General features: G+C 40.9%; 2 protein-coding genes across 3 annotated transcripts; both read right to left on the bottom strand.

Annotated features, from left to right (window-relative positions):
* Window positions 1-99: 99 nt before the first annotated feature.
* On the bottom strand, window positions 100-10,173 carry cep83 (centrosomal protein 83). The gene is made up of 17 exons (XM_034163387.1): window positions 9,973-10,173; window positions 8,830-8,926; window positions 7,388-7,594; window positions 6,903-7,053; window positions 6,585-6,677; window positions 5,692-5,823; window positions 5,268-5,519; window positions 4,727-4,858; window positions 4,403-4,517; window positions 4,116-4,260; window positions 3,823-3,972; window positions 3,508-3,583; window positions 3,239-3,396; window positions 2,576-2,705; window positions 2,357-2,460; window positions 2,044-2,230; window positions 100-645 (listed from the first exon to the last, which is right to left on the bottom strand). The coding sequence occupies exons 3-17, from the start codon at window positions 7,585-7,587 to the stop codon at window positions 508-510; spliced, it is 2,163 nt and encodes a 720-aa protein (XP_034019278.1). The 5' UTR covers window positions 7,588-7,594; window positions 8,830-8,926; window positions 9,973-10,173; the 3' UTR covers window positions 100-507.
* A 1,966-nt stretch (window positions 10,174-12,139) lies between these two features.
* On the bottom strand, window positions 12,140-22,532 carry hcfc2 (host cell factor C2). 2 transcript variants are annotated; one of them, XM_034163386.1, is made up of 17 exons: window positions 22,300-22,532; window positions 20,504-20,652; window positions 19,714-19,874; window positions 19,377-19,579; window positions 19,102-19,186; window positions 18,912-19,015; window positions 17,876-18,106; window positions 17,554-17,760; window positions 16,591-16,655; window positions 16,346-16,460; window positions 14,594-14,635; window positions 14,468-14,523; window positions 14,244-14,387; window positions 13,843-14,040; window positions 12,729-13,026; window positions 12,565-12,637; window positions 12,140-12,457 (listed from the first exon to the last, which is right to left on the bottom strand). In XM_034163386.1, exons 1-17 carry the CDS (start codon window positions 22,457-22,459, stop codon window positions 12,448-12,450), a joined length of 2,301 nt encoding a protein of 766 aa, XP_034019277.1. In that variant the 5' UTR covers window positions 22,460-22,532; the 3' UTR covers window positions 12,140-12,447. The 2 variants fall into 2 exon arrangements, with proteins under 2 accessions (XP_034019277.1, XP_034019276.1); XM_034163385.1 differs by having other exon boundaries at window positions 14,468-14,536; window positions 14,607-14,635.
* Window positions 22,533-23,313: the final 781 nt, after the last annotated feature.

The following is a 23,313-nucleotide window of genomic DNA, read 5'->3' as shown; positions in this document are numbered from 1 at the left end:
GATCAGTGTTCACGTCTGTCCCTGATCTCAATCAACTTAAAACGTGCAAATAAATCAGTACATTTCCACAGAAAACTCAAGACCAGACACAAACTGTTATGAATTTATCGGTTTCAGTACAGTTCAAGTAATAGTGTAGCACATTAACAGTCGGTAAACACATTGCAGAATTCACAGCCTGCTGTAAATTCAGCTTTAACATCAACTTGATTTCAGGGTGGCTGCAGTTCAAACTTGTACAAACATAATATAGATATAAAAATCAAACCCTGAGAAAGTCCATTCATGATCATTATTTGAGAAAAAGTTCATGATTTCAAATATTAAGTTAAACTCAAGTTAATCATCACAACCACAAATATGTAAACACTGATTTTAAAAAGTCAACTTTAAAAATATAGTAAATATACCCATTTTTTCCCCTCATATAAAACACTGAAGTCCTCATTTTGTCAAGCAGAAGGCCGTCTCACTGTGTAGCTGGAACAACAGGAAGTTGTGTCGCAGTCAGAGATCAGGCTGGGGACTGGGGTTCCGGTTCCTCTGTGCCAGAGAGTTGAGTTCCTCCAGTTGCTGGCGCTGGGCGTTTTCCAGATGGTCGAGCCTCTGATACAGCAGAGCCATCTCCCTCTGATGCTGCTCCTCCTGACACACAAAAGCATCGTTAAATCACCTCACTTCCACAAAACACTCTCATTATTTAAAGCTATCAAATATTTCTGACCAAAGATGTCTCAAGTGTTCTCAGACTTTGTCTTTCATTCCTTAACAACCATCATCCAGACATTTTTGTTAGCACATGAATCCAGAATGTGTGTTAAACCTCATGTAAAACAGAAGCTCGACAAAGAGGAACCCAGAAAAAAAAGTGTACCTCACTAACAGTGATGCTGGTAATGCGTTACTTAGTAACGCGTTACTCTAATCTAACCACTTTTTTTAGTAACAAGTAATCTAACGCGAATCTTTCCAAATCAGTAATCAGATTAAAGTTACTTCTCCATTGCATTGTGGGTCGATAGCAGCATTAAACTTGGTGCGTGGGCAGGGGGTCGGGGTTCGACTGAACTGCCCACTTTAAGCGAGCTGTGAGCTTTTCACCCACAGTTTTCTGCAGCAGCTACAACTCGTCCAGACCTCTTAAAGTGTGGTGACAACAGCACACCTGCACTGAGCTTTACAGACATTTTATGCTTTTTTCTCCTTTATTTCGAATTCTGAGCTGAGCCGCTCCGTATCTGCTCGTTAAAATCAACACTATTTTCCACTCAAATGTACCTAAACTCTCTTTCTGAGGACCACATGATGTGAAAACGCAATAGAACTTTCATACCTGTAAATCTGGTCATGTTTTCTGCATAAATAAATGTTATCCATTCTTTGTGCTCAAACACCAAAGCAGGGGCGAATCCAGATGGAATGGGGGCGTGGGGCAAGGATGTGCCCCCCCCCCCCCCACAACACCCCTAGATTAAAGGTCCAGTTTTGAAGCATTTTTTTTACTACTACTACAAATACTACTTATAATAATAATTTCGACAAGTAAAATGTTTAGAGAGAATTTATATGTTAGAAAAATGTTAGAAAGAATTTAATAGTTACATTTATAAACAATGTAGGTTAGAAATTGCAAGTTTTACTGCTACCTCTTATTTAACTGTGACCTCATATTTAACTGTTGAACAGCTAAATATGAGGTCAAGAAAGAGGTCTTTATTTTACTTTTTATAAAACAAGTATTTATTTTCATTGAAGTCAAGAAAGGGTGACTATAAAGTGAGTTTTGGCAAAACAGGTATCATTGTCATGTTGAGGTGGCAGAGGGTTGTTGTCGGCACCTGGGGAAAGTAACTAAAAAGTAACTAGTAATCTAACTTAGTTACTTTTACAACTGAGTAATCAGTAAAGTAACTAAGTTACTTTTTCAAGGAGTAATCAGTAACTGGATTACTTTTTCAAAGTAACTGTGGCAACACTGCGACTAATTACCGGACTTAACGATGTATAGCTCTCACAGGGCACAAAAAAAATATCTATACTTACTGGGATGTTGGACAACAGGTCCTCTGAACTGCGCACAAGAAGATCAGTTTGTGATGTTAAAAACGTGGGGCCCATGTTGGCGGAACGGTGGCTCCCCAGGAGGAGGTTTCGAAATTCATTGTGTCTGCGTTGCAACTCCTTAAGTTGTCTTCTCAGCTGAACAACCTCTTCTGAGTTGGATGCATATCTGGGGGAAAAAAAAGGTGCTTGAAATTATAGTAAAACATTTTCTTCTTAAAAAATGATTTTAAATCAAAGAAGGTTTCTGCAAAGTAATGAAATGTTATCATTTGGTGCATAAGTTGAAATATACTTTTTAGCTGCAACAACTTGTAGTTCCAGCTCTTCAGTCTTGGCCTCCAACAGCTGGATCTTATCTTTCAGCCTCTTCTCTTTGTTTTCTGTCAGGATTTTCCTCTGTGTAAGAAAATCAGACACATTATCTGTAGATTCTGGAAGGTAAAGGCTTAATTTTTGGGAAATAAACACAACACCAAGTTGAAGTTAAATAGGATGAGGGAAGCAGCAGAACCTTCTTCTGGACCAGCGCTGCTCTCTGCATTTTGTCTTTGGCCTGGCTGTATTTATGCTGCAGCTCGTCCAATCGCGTTTGCAGCTTATGTTTCTCTTCCAGCCACTCGATCTGCCGGTTCTCCACTTGCCTGGAGGATGAACAAGTGATGGAGGGATGAAAGAACAAGAAAGCTGACAGAAGAAAATGGTCATCAAACGTGATCCTTTCCTCATTAGCTGCTCTACTCACAGACACCTTATTTTCCAGAATATGAGTTCCATCTGGCAAAAAATGTATTTTGAAGAGGAAAAAGTCACCTTTTTCTGTATGTGGAACTCACTTTGTAACACGAACTGAGTGTAGCACATGTGCACACCACAGCTTGTGCTGTCACTTGATATACTGCAAGATGGCCAAATAAACGTGTTGAACAACATACTAGATATTATGTAATGCCATTTGGACAAAAAAGTCAGAAAAGTCAGCTAATCATGCGTGATCAGAGCAGGGTGAGATGGAGAACATATCTGTGGGAACAAGCAGGCCAGATGACCTCCAGGGACAAGGTTGGTGACCACTCGCACATAACTATGTTTCTTACTTCTTACGGGATTTAAGCTTAGAATGCTAACATGAAGACTTGACCACGCCCTTCAGCTGACCTACAGATCATAGCTTTACCTCTCTGCCTCGTGTTGGCTCTTCTCAGCCTGGGCTCGGGCCATCCTCAGCTCATCTCTAATTCTGTCCACTGTTTCAGTCAGCCGCTTTTGTGAATCCATCAGCTCTCTTTCAGAAAGTGAAAGAGTCTTCAACTGGTTGCAGAGTTCTTGATTACGCTTTTTGGTCCAACACACAAACAAACAAACATTTATTTAAGGTACTACATATTAAGGTTTGTGTGGCTGATAAAACTGATAAATAGCTCTCAATCCAAAATGTTGACAGACGTGCTTCAGGTCAGCAATGTCTTCTTTTTGTGTTTCAACCTCCTCCAGGTGAGAACTTTGCTGCTGTAGTTTTTTTCTACAAAACACAAAACAATTTCATAAAAGAAAACACTGGTTTCCTAGAATTAGTATAAAACTTTTAATGTCTTTCCACCACACAGAGGTTCATTTTCTTCCTATTCATTCATGAAGTGGTGGACTAATGATTGGGGGGTTGCAAGTTCAATCCCGCCAGCTACACAAACAGGCAAGCTGAAGAACCGCACTTGGTCACATCGCATGAAATTAGCTAAAAAACAGTTGTCTCCTGCTAACCTCATGTTCTGCACCTCCCTCTGGGCGAACTCCTCATTTTGCTGAGCAACACAAAGACGCTCCTCCCACTCCTCCTTCTGAGCGAGGTCAGCAGCGTTCTGTAGTGCATGATGTTGCACCAATTCAGCGACGCGTTTCTCCAACTCCAACCTGCCGGCATGAAACAGCATCTTCTTTAAATGGGCTCAAATTTAAGTTTTGCATCCTTTCCGAGCAGTCAAACCTTCACCCTGATCTTCAGATTAGCACCACATGGATACTGATAACTGGCATCGGATGAAGATTATTCTCACTTTTCCTCGTGTAACGTCGCAATTTTGGAGAACTCGTCCTCATGGGCAGATTGCACCTTTCTCACCAGCTCCCTCTCTTTCTCCACCAGAACTTCTTTGTGCTGATCCACTGCTGCCTGTAGCATCTCCAGATCTGCCTGTAAACCTGATAGATGATTATACTGAGATGTTTCACAGAGTCTGAGGAAGGCCGGGTGGCAGAGTGACACAAATGGTTAAAGTCAGCGGTATAAAATGTCTGGAAATATAAAAACATGGTGAGAACCCACTGAGTCACAAATCCATACCATCAATCTGGCCTTGTAGTGCATCTCTCTCCCTCTCCAGCGCCGCTTTAGTCCGAATAAACTCTTGCTTGATGGTGGTGACCTCGTGTTTGTGAGAGTGCTTCAGGCTTTCAATCTGATACCCAACAAAATAAGTAAAAAAAAAAAAAAAAAAAAAAAAGTTCAATAGACTTCAACTATGACACACTGGATATCTGCTGGATGAAGCATTTTTCAGGGATCACAGAAGAACTAGGAATTTACTGCTTCTACTCGGCCTTTCCCAATGTGACACATTCCTACAAAGTCTCAGATGTTGGGACCAAAGGTGAGCAAGCAGCGTACCGTGCCGTTGCGAGCGTTGACGTCTGTCTCGGCTTTGTGCAGTCGCTCTGTCAGCTGGCTGTTCTGCTCGTAGCTGAGGTCAAGCTCGTTCTTCAGCTGCTCCAGCTGGTGACGCAAGGATTCGTGCTCTGCCTGTTACACCAACAAGCACATAGTTTGCACACTCACCGTTAGATCCAGCAACACCACAAAAAAAAAACAGAAGAAAAAAGTAAGACTACTTATTAAGTCAAAGTAAATATGTTGATGTCAAATTTGCAGCAAAGATGAAGTGGGAGAAGTTCTGGTTTGGATGATTCCATAAGTGATGCGACAAAAAGCAAAACAACGCATGTGTGATTCTTTTGGGTTTTCCCCCTTTTGATTGGGGTTGATTTGACAATTTTTTTGACAACTCCAGGAGTACAAGGAGGTTCAGGCATGGGTGTGGGTGGGATTTGAAACTCTGACCTTCGTCACGTGAAGCAAGCACCACCACTTCTTCTCCCCGTTTTTCTAGAAAAAGCCTCGATCAGTTACCAGCTACAAGTGAGCTGCTCACCTCCACAGACTTCCTCTCAACCTCAAACTCGCTTAGCTGGCGTTTCTGGATGCGCTGGACATTCTCTGCCTCTTGGTCTGACTTTTCCTTCTGGGCAATAATCTCGGCCAGCTCGTCCTCGAGACCCTTCACCCTCCGATGGAGCTGGGCCTTTTCCCTTAGCAGTGCCTCCACTCGATTCTTATCCTGCTGAGCATCAGAACTCTGATAACGAGCCACCAGATCCTCCTTATCCTTCTGCAAGCAAGAGATCTGTTGATATGGAAAATGCGTTTTAAACAAAATTGCCCAATTTATGGAAGGTTACAATGGTCTGAAAATATAAGCTGTTTAAATGTTGTAACTTTTTAACTTATATATAAAAGGAAGACACTGGTACATATGTGGGTGTGTCTGCCTTGGACCCCCCCCCCCAAACACACACCTCTGTTGCATAGCGGATCCGCATGTGCTCCAGTGTACGACTGATTTCGTCTTTCTGGCAGTCATACTGGGACTTGAGAATAGTGTAATCGTACTGCAACTTGTTGTATTTTGATCTGTACTTCTCTGCCAGCTGCAATAAAACACAACCTCAAACAAGAGCCACAAATCACTGAGGAGAAATTGAGGCAAAAGTGCAATCAGCCAGTGCTCAAGAACGTTGGCAAATACACAAATGTCGCAATTACTGAAAAACAGTCACAGCAAACCGGAACAAAGCAGGCATAATGTTGCCAGTTTAACTAAATGCAGGCCATTCAACAGTTCATCTTATCAAGAGTATTTATAGTACTGCAATGTTTGCCACAGCAGCTCAGTGGATAAAGCGGGTTATTCTGCAATGTTCAAATCATGGTCAGATCTCGTCTGTGTGTTTAAGTGTCTTTGAACAAGACAATAAATCCCAAATTAGGCTATTCGTCAGATGTGGAGCCTGCAGATATCAACTCCCCTCCCTAAAGGACTCCTTGCAGGATGAGCCCTCCTGCCACTGTAAAATAATTTAAGTACCTCAAAATCACATGAGTGGAGACTGGTGAGGTGATAAGGTGTCATCTCATATGGGTGTGGCAAAGCACAATAAATGAGCGTCATCATTATGAATCTATGTCTTTTTTAAATGAACCACATACCGGTTAAATGCTGCTTGATTTTAAAGATGCCAACTTAAAAATTTCAGATAACTTAGAAAGTTGAATTATGTTAAATGAAGCACGTTGATGTACAGGAGGCCCATTGTCACCCCAAACCACACACATTCTTGGATTTCTTTCACAATACTGGCAATTTAAGAATTCAGGTCAAACAAGCAACGTGTGAGGCAGAGGCACTGACCTCTTCCAGCTTGCTGAAGCGTTCTCTGACTGGAGCTTCCATCTCTTGCTGCACCTCAGCTCGGAGCAACGCTAACTGATGAGGAGTCATCGCCTGCTCAGCACAGATATGAACAGTATTTATGTGTGTCCAGATAGTCGCTAGATGTTTATTGACATGCAATTTCAAACATAAAAAAAAAAGTCTTTATATTCATCTCTGAATTTAGCATCATCTTCTGTCCAATAGAACATAATTCATAAACTGCTGGAACAAAGTGGTGGTGTTACTGAGTTTGGAACTTCTACAGACGTTCTTCCGTTTTCGAGATGTGTGCACCTGCCGTCGGAGCTCCTCCAGCTCCCTGCCTTTGTCCAGTAGGTCTGCTCTCAGCTTTGCCAAAAGCAACTCCAGTTTCTCCTGCTGAACCTGCCGTTCATTGTGAAGAGACTTTAATTCACCCTGCAGCCGGATGTACTCATCCTCCAGGCTGCAAAAAAAAAAAAAAAAGAAAAAAAAAAGAAAAGAAAGTATAGTTAGTAAAAGACAGAACACCACATGGAAGCGTGGCGCCCACAGTAACCCTCCCCCAGGACTGACTTACTTGTTCTTTAATGTGAGAAAATTATCTCTGATAAACTTAAACCCACAGAAACAGCATTATGTCAATTCCCCAATTTTCTTGTTTCAATTATAGCAACTTTGGTTAAGTAAGAAACATGCAGTTTCAAAATTTATGAACTATATTACATATAAGTGACAAGAGGGAGAGGAGATTAAAACCTAAAACTGTGTCATATTGAGCCAGGCATTGTTAATATTACCAGGTATGTTGCGCCTTCAGTGTCTTGTAGTTGGTCTTGTGATTTTCGCTCTTCATCCTCTCATCGATGAGGAGCTCGTAAAGCTCTTTCTGGGCTCCTGACAGTCCAGCAGGTATCTTCAACAAAGCTGCTGGCATCCTCATCCCGGACTCCAAATTTGGGACGGGGGCGGCCGAATGGTCAATATTGGAGGGGTTCATCACACGTCTTCAGGAGGACGCCAGCAAAAAAGAAAAAAAGATTAAGTAACGTAATGTGTGTACACTAAACAAACAGAAAAGTGCTGTGTTTGTATTCAAAAGAAGAAAACAGTAAATGTTATCAGGAAGCCCAATGCGACCGTAGTAACAACTACTCTCTCTCTTTCAAGTGTGGAGCGGTGCTCTCAGTGGACAATAATTAGATCTGGCTTTGTTGTCAGTGTTACCATGGTGGCTTTAAGTCCCCACACTACTTATTAAAATACCAAGCTCTCAACAGTCAAGACAAGATGATGTGACTCAATCTCAAGTGATTAGTAGGCTCCACTTGGCGATTACTGTTTCTGGTGTAGACACACAGATTTGATTGGAATCACAAAAACAACCACTTCGAGGGACATTTTAATTTAAGCTTAGGTTCTGGGCTAAAGTAAATAAATTAATAAATAATTTAAAAATGTGTGATCATGAAATATGTATATCCCTTTGGTTGCTCCCTCTGGTTTTTTTCACCACTCGGGGTCGCCACAGCAGATCCAAGGTTGATTTGTTGATTTGGCACGTTTTATGCCGCATGCCCTTCCTGACAAAACTCCACATTACATGGAGGAATGTGATAGGGTGGCTTGGTTTCTGTACTAAAACCAAGCGCACAAACCACTTGGCCACTACTCCTACACACACACACACACACACACACACACGTACAGCATTTTGTGTTAACCACTCCCCTCGGGCAGGAGGCTACGGTCCATCCGGACCAGAACCTCCCGCCATAACTCTGTCACTTTATCATTTTATCACGGGTCACTTTAGACCAATGTACTTTGCTTTTTAATTGCACTCCTCCTACTGCACTGTTGTTCTGTTTGTGTTGTTGCACATAGCCTTTCAGATTTCATATTTTCTTATTTTAGCACATATTTTATCTTAGCATTTTATATTGCTCTCTGTTTAATGTTGCACCATTATACCAAAGCAAATTCCTAGTCTGTGAATCCTGTTCACTGGCAATGGCAATAAACTTCTTCTGAGTTCTGAGTTAAGCAACAAATCATCACAAAAACATCAGCCTTTTTCTTAGCATTGTTAAGCATTAGTGATGTAAACAAATCGACAGCTTTAAAAAATTAGTTGATGGACAATTCTATGGTAGCAGATTTACAATCACAGCACAATCTGGCCCTCTTTATCCCACCAATAATACATGTGCTTGTTTGAAGTTCCAAACCATTTACTCACAGTTGAATCGATCAGTTTCAGAGTAAACAGCGTCCACGTGACTTCCTTTCATTGGATTTCCATTTTTTGGAACAACAATTGGGAAAAACTTCACCACCTGTTTTTTTAAAGTCACACAATAGCAACTCAGAATATATACACATATACGCTTTATTTTAGAATAGTCTTTATTGTCATGGTACAGGGGGTTATAACAAAATTGGGAGTGCTCCCGCACAACTATTGTACACCACAAAAAAAAAATGTTTAAAGGGACAAGGAGAACAACATCACGAGAGACAAAGCTAAAAGAAAAACAAACAAGGAAGAAACAGTATGGCAGATTGGGGAAGGTATTCATTTAAACAGAGACATGAAGAGTGAGTGAGGCTATAATGTACACTCTGAGGTGTAATCGCACAACTAAACTTTTATATATTTCCACAAAATGGTTTGTGGAAAATATGTTTCTGCATGTTGGCATATGGACTGGTTGCCCATCCTGTGACTCAAGATATACATGAAGAATGTGGCATGGATGGGCATGAAACAAGGATCTTCTGTTTGGGAAACAGATGCACTAACCTAGTAAGTAGACTGAATGATCACGAGAATAACTCAAAAACCAAAAATGCTCTTATGTCTATAAAAGGGCATGCTGATCCGATCATTTTAATGCAGCAGATCCTTTGCAAATTGTTTTGCTTCTTTATTATATTATCCCATAGACCTGTCTGCCTGCCAAATGGATAGATGATGGAAATTAGGAGCAGGTGTGGTTGACAGAGACATGGTTCAGCACAGAAATGTACAAAATGTGGCTTTTCAAGTTTTTTTTATCGTTATTAAACAAATACTGGCAATTGTGGCACTTGTACTGCTTGTAAAACATCGATCCCTATGTAAACCCTAAGTGTACAGTGGAAGAAAAAACTTGAATAAATAAAAAGGCTGACAGCGACAATTCGTTTGTTTTCAAACGTCGCGCGCAGCGTCCCGCCGGCTAGCTAACTAGTTAGCTGGCTTAGTGTGTCCATTATCGGACAATCATACTTTTCTGCTTTATGATTCCAAGACGGTCAGTCAACTGACAGTCAGTCAACCAAATATTTCAGACGGAGTATCTTAACGTAAATGCAAATATCAGAGTTTAATATATCTTACCTGAGCAGCTTGAGCAAGTGTTGTAGCCTTAGCACGGCAGACATTACCTTGCTAACATTTTGTGGAACGTAGTGTCACGTTTTCAGTTACTGCTAAATTTAGAGATTATAAAATTTCACAAATTCTCATTTACGTTTTGATATGAAATAGACGGACCTCTTCCTAGAACTTCTTAACTTCTACCCTACTTCTAGCTGGTTTGCCAGATAGCTTACTTAGTAAACTACAAACTGTGGAATCATGGGAATAATTTCTCATGAGAACGATTTAAGCACTCTGCGTGCTGTGTAGTCCGGAACAACGAGCTTTGCTTTTGCTAATTTATGTTAAATGTAAGTCTAAATATACAGTGCAATAAATAACATTTATGAAAACAGCATATATAGTTGGAGCCATAAGTATTTGGACATACACTAATGAAACAAGCTGTCTTTAATGTAGACTTTTAGCTTTAATTCAAGTTTCTCATTACCCTTTTAGGAATTAGTCATTTTCATACATAATCATAGCCCAATAAATAGATTATTTTTAAGTTTTCATGAGAGAAGTTCAGGGACGGATATATTAACATTACCAAGACACTTAACATGTTTTCGACTTTCTTTACAACAGTACACAAAAATGCGCCAACACCACACATCTCAACCCTGCTGGAGGTTCTTGAATGTCGATGACTTTGAAGGTGGTTGTTCGAGTCAATAGGATGCATGTTGATCTCCAGGAACAAAATATTAAGATCATACCTACCCATACTGTGACCAGACTGTCATTCAGTTAGTGCTGAACTCAGTCCTACCACCTGTCAGTCCATAGTTTACCATTTGTGGCACTAGGAACATCACTATCGCGTCAGCCATACCATTGTTAGAATTTGCGTCATGATGGTAAATGGATTGCATTCACATAGCGCTTTCCCATCTGAATCAAAAGCTCAAAACACTTTACAGTAATGCATCTCATTCACATGCCAGTGTCAGGGTACTGTCACAAAAGGCATTCAGCTGCACAAAGAGCAATTTAGGGATTGAGGACCTTGCCCAAACACCTTTAATGATTTTTCTGGTCAGGTGAGGGATTGAACCAAGGATCCTCTGGTCTTAAATCCATCACCTACCCACATGATCACCCACACTAGTAATTAGCATGGGCCATACATGGATATTTATTGATTACATTTCAAATATTGTCAGCCAGGACAGCACGGTGAAATAGTGTTTAGCACTGTTGCCTCACAGCAAGAAGGTCATTGGACCGATTCCCACATGTGGCCTTTCTGTGTGGAGTTTGCATGTTCTCCCCATGTTTGCATGCGCTCCCTCCGGGTGCTCCGGCATTCTTCAAACATCCACAGACATGCAAGTTAGGTGGAATTGGAAACTTTAACTTGTCCATAGGTGTGCGTGCAGGTGCGTATGTGTTTGTTTGTGTGCATGTGGACCTGTGACATGCTGGCGTCCTGTCCAGGGCGTACCCCACCTCACGCCCTATGACTGCTGGGACAGGTCTACATTTGAGTTCACAACACTTTGGACACTTATAGCAGACGGATGACCAAATTTTTTGCAACTGTGCAAATTCTTATCAAGTCTGTGAAAAGTAGTAAAAACAGTACTACACTGAATGAAAACAAAAATGTGGAATCCTCTTACTAAGGAAGGAAACAACAGGGTCACACTGAAGCAACAGATAAAAAGACTCAATAATAAATTGTTACTAATATATATATATATATTAGTAACAATTTCTCAGAAATTGTTATTGAGTCTTTTTATCTGTTGCTTCAGTGTGACCCTGTTGTTTCCTTCCTTCTTTGTTTCCTTCCTTATATATATATATATATATATATATATATATATATATATATATATTATATATATTATATATATATATTATATATATATATATTATATATATTATATATATATGTGTGTGTGTGTGTGTGTGTGTGTCTGCAAAAACAATTTAAAGAAATTAAAAGGATGTGTGCTGTGTATAATACAACAAATGATTTCTAAAAATTTAACTTGTACACAAGTAAATGGAAAACAATGACAAATTATTTTTGTAAGAAAGGATTTCTTAGAAATGCCGACTATAAAACAGTCAACAATCTGAGGTGTAGTGAACATAGAAAAGAAACAGTCATTAAAGAAAAATTTTGAATGTGTGAAATCAAGACACTGGTAGTTATTTAATAACCTTAGTTTTGTTACATTAAAACTTGTTCATTAAAAAAATATTTTTCATTCAAATCTACAAAATATAAAAGCATCAGTGACAGCTGAAGTTTAAATATCTCACTCCATTTCTGACATCATGTCACATTTTACTGTTAATAAAATATTTGTGTCAGCAAAAATCCAGTGAGAGAACATGTACAACAACAATTAAATACATAAAAAATAAATTAAAAATATCTTAGAGATGTAGGAGTCAGATTCCTGAGTGCAGATTTTGTATTCTTTCCACAAATCTTCAGCTCGAGCTGCAGAAGCGAAAAGAAAATTAAGAGAGAGATGAGTCATTGTAAAGTTATTGATTTTATAATGCAAAAAAAAAAAAAGAGAAAGTACTGGGGGTCAGACAGTTTACCTGTCTGCAGCATCCTGGTCAGCCTCAGCGCCGCTGTCTACCCTGGATGCAGACGCTCGCATTTTAGTGGGATCTGATGACACAAAGACTGCATTTTGAGTTTCTGTCTTCAAAGTAAACACATGCATTTTATCAAAGTTTTCAGTTGTATTACAGTTTTCCACCTTGAATCCAGCGAATCTGCGTTGCCGGGCCGTAACCCAGCTCATTCTTGGCAGCAATGCGGAAAACGACGGCAGGCCGGTTGGAGGCGGAAGAGTCTATGTGCGCGTTCTCCAGTTGGTCGTAGCCAACTGAGCAGGATGTCTTGGTGCCGCGGTAAATTCGGATGAAGGCCATCTGACCTGGACGTTCTGAGTTGGTGGAGCGGCTCTTCTTCACTGCCATGTACATGGAATACTCCAGGATCCGGCCCGATGGGGATGACGGAGCCTCCCACGTGATTTGGACTGAATCATTTCCCTGATTACAAAAAAAGGAAGTGAATCTTATATTGTAATCTATCTAACAAGAAAACACAAGCTTGAGTCTTCTATGTGCCTTCTGACAAAATTTAAACAAACTTTTACTTTTTACTTTTTTTTTTTTTTAAGAGAAAAATCCTTCTCTCTGCCACCCTATCATGAAGCTGTGTGAAGAGTCTCAAATTACAACCACAGAAGCCTGTAATGCTTCATAGTTCTCATAGGTGTCTCTGTGGCTTCCCTCACTAGTATCCTTCTTGTACGGTGACTGAGTTTTTGAGAACTGCCTTCTCCAGGCAGATTTTCCATACCGTTTTTATTTTTTATTTTAATGAGGTCAGAGACAGTCTTGTTTCAGAGCTTACATAGAAGTTACTACTACTTTGTTGTTTCAAGTGCTTATGGCCTCATTTCAACTCCATCATTATGGTGTACAGAGGAGAAAATTACAAAAAGGGGCTCACTGTCCAAATACTTATAGACCTGATCATATACACAGCATCCTTTAGGACAATAACAAGCTCAGTGATAATCTGATACTTGTATAGTTTGTTCATACTTAAGGCTAGTTTTTTTCATAATGAGTCATTTTTTCTGGCAAATGTGTTTCAATCAACGAGGTTCCATCCAGACTCTGACAGAAACATAACCTCGACCAAATCCTCCAGTTGTTGGACACATCACAGATTCATCAGTTACTGACCATGTTACTTCATGTAGCCTAAGATATCACAAACTTTATATAAGTAACATTAAGTGCCATCATGTAAACAAACCCTATATAGTTCTATGGCTTTCCTCATGTAGAGTTCACCTTGGTAATTTTTACAGCAGAGGGCGCTCCAGGGAAGCCAGGTTGGCAGGTCTTGAATTCACTGACTGAGCTGAATTCTCCCTGGCCGAAGCAGTTGATTCCGGCAACTCTGAATCTGTAGGTCTGTCCTGGAGCCAGTTCCTGCTTCTCTCTACCCTGGTAGTCCTGAAGCGCCGACAGGTTCTTCTGGTGGATGGGCTAATGGGAAAGGAAAGGTTGACAGGTCAACATGGACAAGAACATTCCTAAAAGTCTGACACAAGAGGAATCATAAACACTGGACAGTGTTGATGGGGGTTTATGTTGCTGGTTATGCATCCAGGTACATAACAGCATGTTAGCTTATCAGCTGAAATGGATAAAGTACAAACAGTGAAGCGGCTATAAAACAACAGATTTACCTCTTTAGCGTTTGGCGGCCGGTTCCCAACAGGTGTAGTTGTTTGGTCATTGTCAGGTGGTAGCAAATAGTGAGTGACCTCAGAGAAGAGTGCTTTGAACACACCAACGTCAAACCACTGTGCTGCTCCTTGATTCTGCTTGACCTGGAGGTGACAATTCAGTCTCTATTAAAGCAAAGTATCCAGAATTAGGGAAAGCACTAATAATACTTTTCCTGCCTGACCTGCTCTGTCTGGTTGGAGAACTCTTTTGGTTTACCAGCTGTGACAGGCTGTTTTTCTGTCGAAGGAACAGACATTTACACGGCTGAGGTTCTAAGCGATGGCATTTAAATGTGGATCATCATTACCTGTTCTGGGGGTGTCTTTTTCAGAGGTTTCCAGTCCAGCAGCTACGATCAAAAAGAGATGTAAAGTGCAAAATGTGAGTAGACTAAAGATACTGGGGTGACATTTAAGCAAAAGTAAGATGACTTGAAATATGTCCTGAAAGTCCACTGTGCTGATTTTATCTGAAAAAGTCAGGTCAGGGAGCAGACACTGGTGTCATGCATCAGTACATCCACCACAGAACGGAACCTCACCGGGTCCTTGATGGCAGCTACTGAGGCAGACACTGTCCACCCCTAATTATTGAAAGTACCCATCTATCTGCTACAGCCAAGTGAACTGTGAGTGTCCCCTAGGTCTTTTCCAGTTGCCAGAGTCCTCAACACTGAGGCACCTGTGTGCTGGATCATACCCTGAGACATGTGCCACATGCCCATAATATCATAGCCAATATTGCCTCACAATGTAAGAAATGCTCTCTGAATTCCCCTAAGTAACCATCTGTTTGACACAAAGTCATTCCAGTGGTACCCAACAATGTCCAAAGAGAACCAGGACTACAGACATCCAGTCCCCTTAGGTTAATGGTTAGTGTCCAAGACTCACAACCATATAGTAAGACATGAAGCACCAGGACCCTAAAGACTTGGACCTTCATTCCCCTGCAAAGTTATCGGCATCAGTCCAGTGACCTCGTGTCTCTATAAGCTCTTCCAAGGCATCTCTCGACGTCAGAGTCAGAGGATCCAGAGGCGTGCATGTTACTGCTGAGATACAGATACACTTTAAGCCACATGGCTGAGTCCAGGAAGTCAAGAAAAGCTTGGATCTTGGTTTTGATCCAGGGTAACCGAAAACCCAGACAGTCCAACTCTTCATTCGTCGCAATTTGGGCATCCTTTGACACCAGAAAGACCATAACACTGTTCACAAGTCTAGATCAGCCAATCTTTCCTCGCTGACAGACACCTATGTTGCTAGACTCCACAACCCAACCAATACTCAGTCCATGGAAGCATTAGGAGAGTAGGGGCCAGAACAAATCACTGTCAAACATCAGAATTCAGTGGGAAAAGTCAGACTTTCTGCTCCCGCTTACTGTACATACACAAATTTCCTGCTTGTTCACAATTTAAAGAAGAGAAACATCACAACTCACATCCAAATGATAAAATATTCAAAAGTGACTTTTAAAGCATTTCAATAGTCAATGCCAACCACGAGTAACTGGCTTCATTAAGATTAACTATTGTGTCTAAGTAGTAAAAGCATCCTCATATTTAGAGAGCAAAAACTAGAAAACATAATGACAATAAATTACATTGAAAATAGTCACTGATTCAGTCAAGTGATGCAATTAAGAAAAAAAAGCATTCTATTAAAAGCACTTTGACAGATTTTACATAATTTGTTTGCTCTTATGTCACTGCACATTTGGATAACCAATTTTACGAACTCGTTTGGGGCTCTGTGGAATTTTAAGTATTATTTCTGACTATTGTGATAACATTTTAGGCTAATTCACCACCTTTATGAACAAAAATTCTTTAATAAAAAAAAAAAATGTATAATGAGATCATTTTCAGTTGTATACCTATACTGACATTCACGGCGAAAGAAGTAAAAGTATTATCTCCTGGATGTTACGTGTTTGCTAAATCATGTGTGGAACATCCCACCACCCTTAAGATAAATATGTGCACTTACATTCATTTATTTCTGCTCAGTTTCAATCATTTTCACCCTGAAGGGTTCTTTACAGTCTAACTTACTGCTGCGTCTTGTGTTTGAATCTCCCTCTGGCCCACAGCTCCTCATTCCCTCTGCTTTGTCCTCAGCAGAACCATTACATGTTTTCTCTGGAGCTTCCTTCTCCACTGGCCCAGCCTGAAATTTGGAAAGATTATAGCCAAAGCACAAGAATGAGCCCAAAAATGAAAATCTGTAGAGAGACGGTTTTGCCATTCTTGTAGATAAAACAGACCACAATAAAACATGGTGAATGAATCCAGCCTACCTGTGCTGATGCTGCCGCTTCGTTTTTAGCACTGCTGTCACTTTGAGATTGAACGTGCTGGACAGCTATGAAAGACCATGAAGAAAATGTCAGAATGGTGCACATTCTGACAACACCAAAATTCAAACTTCACCACCACCAACAGTTAAAAGGTAAGTTCACATTTTGACATCTCTCATGTTATAAAAACATTAACAATCAAGCCTCTGTGTGTCATACTTACCTTTGACCACGGCTTTGTTTGCAAAAAAGACTTTAGAAAAAACTGTTTCAGAAGTACCATAGTCCATGAGCCTGCAGCCAATTTTGACCTAACCTCATCTAAGGTGACTAATGTTTGGTCTACACAAAAAATGTATGGTAACCACCCCAAAGTGGTAGCTATGGGCACGTAGTGGTCAATGAAAGACTAGACAGGGGTCAAAATGTTGAAACGTATTTGTCTGACCATAAGAATGTATAGTATATTTTGAAGGTATAGTTTGGACTTCGTAGGACTGAAAGGTATGGAGTTATGATGCTTAGTCTCAAAAGTAATAGTAAAACAAGCTGAACATTCATTGGATTCTATGATACGTTACCGTGTAACGTGCTAAGCTTAACAGATGGTGTAAACTATTCCTTTTTAAATCCTATTAGCTCAACCAATTACTGCCATCACTTTTGATCAAGATCAGAGTAACTTTAATTTTTTACCCCTGTAGAAACCGAAATTGGCCTTTGTCTCCCTTTTTGCTGCTTTTACACCATAACTCAATACCTTTCAACTATAGATAGTTCAAACTATACCTTTTTGGAATCCTTATGCTCAGACAAATAATATAGAACGCTTTGTCAATGTGACTGGAGCAGTTTTATATTAAGGTTGTAAAAATGTGAGATTGATATTTAAAGTGGAAGAAGGATATCAGTGCAAGACTACCGAAAAGAGAAGAGAGCGAGAGATCTTTGTGCTTTCCTTACCTGCTTTGTTTTTATCCATCTCCTGTTGCTCTGCACCGGATGGATCGAATTGTTTGATTTGTGGCTCTTTGGCTGCAGTACTTTGAGGACACATGGGCTGCAGCTGAAGGACGTAGCAGTCTGCCGAGGGGAGGGGGCGCCAGGCCACGTGCAGCATGTTGACTGTGGATTTGATCAGGAACACAGTCTGTGGGGTGTTCGGTCGCTCTAAACCCAGAATTGAGAAGAAAATATTTGGTTAACAAATGCAACTACCACAAATTAAGGAACCAAATTATAATAATTATGTATTTAATTTTCCTGCCATCTGTCCAGCCCTCACCAGTCTCTAGATACCATAAGTCCTTGCAGCACACCTGGTAGTTCCAACTCTTTCTGTATCCATCTCGCCCACTCCAGATATAAAGTCTGGACCCAACACTAACAGCACAATGACCAGCCCTGGCTCGGGGCCTAGAGGCATAAGGGTCATCAATGTGGGGACCCTGGCTCTGCAGCTGGGACTGGACATCATCCTGCTGTTCTGGGCCAAGATTCTGCCAAACCATAGTGTCTGAGACAAGAAAGAGAGAGAAAGATAAGAGCTAGGAACCTCTTCCTTTAAAAATCCAGGAAGCGCATGGGTTTCAACTCTCTTTTCAGTCAGTCAGTCTACTGGTGTTAATATTTTTGAGGATGCATCCAAAATACAGCCACCTGCTGTAATTTGAAGCCTTGAGATTTAAGTTGTGAACTAGCATGGAATAAAATAAAAATCAAACTGACCTTAAAATTAAATAGAGTAAGTGAGAACCCAATTGGACCCTATTCTTGTGAGCAACCTTGGATCAACTGGTTTTGTGATTTGGTGCTATATAAATAAAATTGAATTGAATTCCAATTCTTCAACTGTATATATTTTGAGAGATTAAGGTTTTTGTAAACTACTGGATATCCAGATTTGGAGAGCATTGTTAGTTATACTAGATGTAATTACATCAACAAGGCGCATTTGACGTCTAAACAGGCTGTATTAAAAAACAAAGAAACCATAACCACAGCTGACGCCAACTACAGTTAACTCTAATGTCTGTCTTCATAATATGGCCCACCAATCATCAAATGTGCTGTGTGGTCACACAGTAACAATGTCATTTCCAGCAAACTTAAACTTCTGGTTTCTAAAGTTTGCCCTCCTATGGATATCGGAAGTGGGAAATGGTCTTCACTTGGTCTCAGCCTGTCTAAAATCTTAGTCTTGGTCTTGACTCTGGAATTTTGGAGTGTTTCAGATCAAGTCAATACCAAGTCTTTGGAAGAGGTAAGACTGAGTCGAGGCAAAGACCGAACTAGAGTACTATAACACTGAAAATACTAACCTAAGTTGAGCACACTTAAGTTATTTGTGCAAATCCATTCAGCTTCTAAGGCATTTGGTTTGTCCATCTCTGGAATGGGAATCCAGCCACCAAAAATGTACATCCTGCAAATAGGGGGATGCAGTTCGTCATGACGATCCTGCTCAAAATCACACTAAGGAACATTTGCTTTAACAGAAACATGATTTACTTGTTTCCAATGACATTAGCAGAATGAAGGCTTCTGGGCAAGGGATGAAAACCACTGGTTTCAGGTGTTGACCACATCATTGTGTCTGAAAGACCAAGAAATAAAAATGTGAGGAAAAAAATAAAGCCTGGTGTTCTGGGACCCCTGTAGACACATTTTTAGGCCATGATGTTCCTAAAACAGGTTACAATTAATAGTCATCTACATGAGCTAAAAACAAAAACAGCAAATACAACTCAGTTGATTCAATGCATTCAAGAAAAAAAGAGTTCTACCAAGATCAAGCTGCCAGAGGTCGTCTAACCGGCATCCTTGCATTCCTCCAAAAATATAAAGCTTTGAAGAGCCTAGGTTAGTGTAGGCTACAGTGGTGTGGGACTCCCGTTCTGTCGGACCACCGCCCTTCGTCTCGGGAACACTCCATCCTCTCACTCCAGATATCGACTGCAACTCCAGTTCGTAGAAGTCATTCATGTACCTGAGAGGATGCAGGGTTAAATAGCATTTCCATGGTGGTTAGCTGTAGTACGTCACACTTATACTGCATGTATAAATGCGATATACATGATACAATGTATGACGATGAAATATATGGAGCAACGTGGACAGTACCGTGGCACATTCCTGTTGGGGTCCTCACTATCATTGGCCATTCCTCCGAACAGGTAGCATTTGTTGCCAACAAGGGTGAAGCTGTGACCAATCCGAGGGCAGGGAGGTGCGGCATTCCTGGGTGCTCTTGGTTTTAGCTTCTTCCACAGCCAGCGACTAGCCTGCATTTAAAAAAAAACGAATCACCAACAGTTCTGGTGATAACAACAGGGCTATTCCATATGAAAGCCCACAAGTAGATGACACCTGGATCTACTAAAATCCAAATTTTCAAACAAATTAACTTTTTCCTACCTGACCCTTAAGGACCCTGAAAATGGGCATTTTGGGGTCCGGACGCACTTTAATCCATAATTTTCTCCATATTATACAACATTCAGGATACTCATTTAAGTATTAAAATAATGACATCACAAGATACTTTCAAAGTCACATTCCCGTTAACTCAATAAAGCCTAGGTATGTCAGGCAGGGGACAAGGCATTATCTGTTGTACTTGGCCCTTCAAAGTTGGCAAGAAAACAGGTGCCCCCTCCAAAAAAAAAGTTATACCCCTTTCTTGACCCTTCTGGAAGGATACCTATTTAGAGGATGAACCTGATATTTTGGGTCTTTTCATAGTGAGCCAATAATCTGCTAAATATCTGAAAATCAAGCAAATCTGAGACTGTGAAAATTTTTTAAACACTTTAATTTCATGTGAAAAGATACAATAATAATTCACTGCTAAAGGCCACATCATCCTCTTCTAGAAAAAAAAATGACACTGATGACAAATTACAACAAATACCTGAAGTTCATAGAGGCTGTTTGTGTATTTTCCAAATTCAACCATGCCGCCAAAAACCAGAATTCGAGTCCCTTCACTGACGAAGCCATGGGCAGCACAGCCAGGAGGGATGTCGCCCCTCACCGCAGGGAGAAACCACTGCTTTGACACTGAAAGAATTAAAAGACATCGGCAAATAAGACATACGGTACAGTCAGGCCCGTAAGTACTTGGACACTGACCATTTTTGCCATTTTCCTCTCCAGACCACAATAGACTTTGAAATGAAACACAGAAGATGTGCATGTGATGTAGACTTTTAGTTTTACCAAAAACAGCACATTAAGCATTTATAACGTACAAACTTAACTTTATCACTCACTCATTTTCAACCGCTTAACCGGGATCAGGTTCGTGGGGTAACAGCTCCAGTAGGGGGACCCCAAACTTCCCTTTCCCAGAACACACTAACCACCTCTGACTGGGGGATCCTGAGGTGTTCCCAGGCCAGTGTAGAGATATAATCTTTCCACCTAGTCCTGGGTCTTCCCCGGGGTCTCCTCCCAGATGGACGTACCTGGAACACCTCCCTAGGGAGGCGCACAGGGGGCATGCTTACCAGATGACCGAACCACCTCAGCTGGCTCCTTTCTACTCTGAGCTACTCACGAATGACCGAGCTTCTCACCCTATCTTTAAGGGAGACCCCAGCCACCCTCCTGAGGAAACCCATTTCAGCCGCTTGTACACGCAATCTAGTTCTTTCGGTCATGACCCAACTCTCATGACCATAGGTGAGAGTAGGACTGAAGATTAACCAGTAGAATGAAAGCTTCACCTTTTGGCTCAGCTCCCTTTTTGTCACAACAGTACAGCAGAGCAAATGCAATACCATCCCTCATGCGCCGATTCTCCGGCCAATCTCACGCTACATTGTCCCCTCACTTGTGAACAAGACCCAGAGGTACTTGAACTCCTTCACTTGGGGCAAGACTTCCTTCCTTACCCGGAGTAGGCAATCCATCGGTTTCCTGCTGAGAACCATTTATAAGTGCTGATCCTCATCCTCAATTAACTTCATAATTATTGGAATTGCAAATCATCACTTATAGAATGTTTTCTTCAGACAAGTCAGGGGATGTTATGTGAACATTTCTAAGTCACTCACTGAATATCATTACAGCAATTATTCCGAAATAGAAACAGTATGTTTTCTGTATGTTCAATCTGTTTGGAGCACCATGAGTGCAAAAAGGAGACCAGTGAGGGAAGCCACCAAGACACCAACCAGAACTGTGAAGGACAATAGATTTCTGTGGCTGTGATTGCAGAAACTCTGGATGGTCATCTTAAAAAGAACACATCAAATTTCAGTTATAGTTTGCCAGAAGGCACATGGGAGACTGGAGCCTAGATTTAATCTATTGTATGGAAATCTGAAACTGCTGTTGATGAAATATGAATAAGTTGCACTATTTGCGTAACAGAATGTCTTAAGGAAAAAACGTCAAGCTATGCAACACCACATTAGAATAAAAAAAAGTATGTTTTAATATTGCTCAGATTGTGTTAAGTGGGTGCTCATGCTAACCTGAAGCTAGCTGAAGTAAAGCTTGCTACCTCAGCGGTAGCTTTAAATGTTACAAGCCAACATGATGGGGAAAAAAAAAAATAAATAAATGACACTGAAATTGTCGAACACATTAAAACAACACGAGGAAGCGAATGTAGACGCAACTCTTAACTTCTGAGTGAGCGTTTTGACTACTTTGCATGCTAAAAACATTAGCCGCTAACTCGAGCAAAGGTTAGCTTACCGGTGTTGTAAACATGGAGATCCTCCGCTATTCCTTCGTTTCCTCCTCCGAACACGACAATCAGCTCCCGGATGGCCGCTGCTCGGTGCCCGTGTCTGGACCGCGGTATTACTCCTGTAGCGTAATGGATTTTCTTCCACTGCGGTTCGTCGGTGCCCATTTTTCCAGTCCGAGGACAAAAGGGAGTTTGGCGCTGTTGACGTTTCAAAAAAGTGGGCGGGGCTAAAAGAACCAGTGACCTTTTGGAGATGGAAAGGGGGCGGGAATTTCTCTGTCTCATAATAAAGGGGAGTGGCTTCTGTGTGTTTGTGTATCCGGAGCATCGATCCGATACCAAGTAAATACAGGCCCAGTATCGCCGATATCGATACCAATACTTTTCCATATTTAAGCATCATAGAGCCAAAGGATCTAAAAGAACTAGGATAGAATTTTGCTAAACATTGTACGCGACAACAAAATACTTTATCACAATCAACATTTACAAAAAAAAAAAAAAAACTCAACTTAAAATCTCCTGAGGTAGAGGGCTGACAAACCACAATACAAGGGTGCGCTGCTCCGTGTTATGTGACACAGCGCAGCGCTGCTCCGTGTTATGTGACACAGCGCAGCGCTGCTCCGTGTTATGTGACACAGCGCAGCGCTGCTCTTATAGAGCAGACTTTGATGAATCTGCGTGCGCAGCAGTCAGTGCATGGGGGACACAAAAAAAGCTTGAGTATCGATCTTTTTACACAAAGATCGTTCAATATCAATACCAGCGTTGGTATCGATATTATCGATATCAGGATCGATCCGCCCACCTCTAGTTGAAATCCAGAAAGATTGCGGAGAGCGAGACAAGAAGGATCCACGACCATCTACTTGTTTGCTCAGTACTAATTGGTAAAGAAGTTGGTCTAGAAGTTGCCACTGCAGTGCTGTAGGAACTCCTACCCCAAACTCAAGCTATTTAACTTTGTCTCTTCTAGTTTAAATGTACCAACCATCCCGGCATTGTAACCAGTGTGA

This window comes from Thalassophryne amazonica, chromosome 22, assembly GCF_902500255.1.
Source record: "Thalassophryne amazonica chromosome 22, fThaAma1.1, whole genome shotgun sequence".
NCBI classification, from domain to species: domain Eukaryota; kingdom Metazoa; phylum Chordata; class Actinopteri; order Batrachoidiformes; family Batrachoididae; genus Thalassophryne; species Thalassophryne amazonica.
This window is presented reverse-complemented; position numbering and strand designations above follow the sequence as displayed.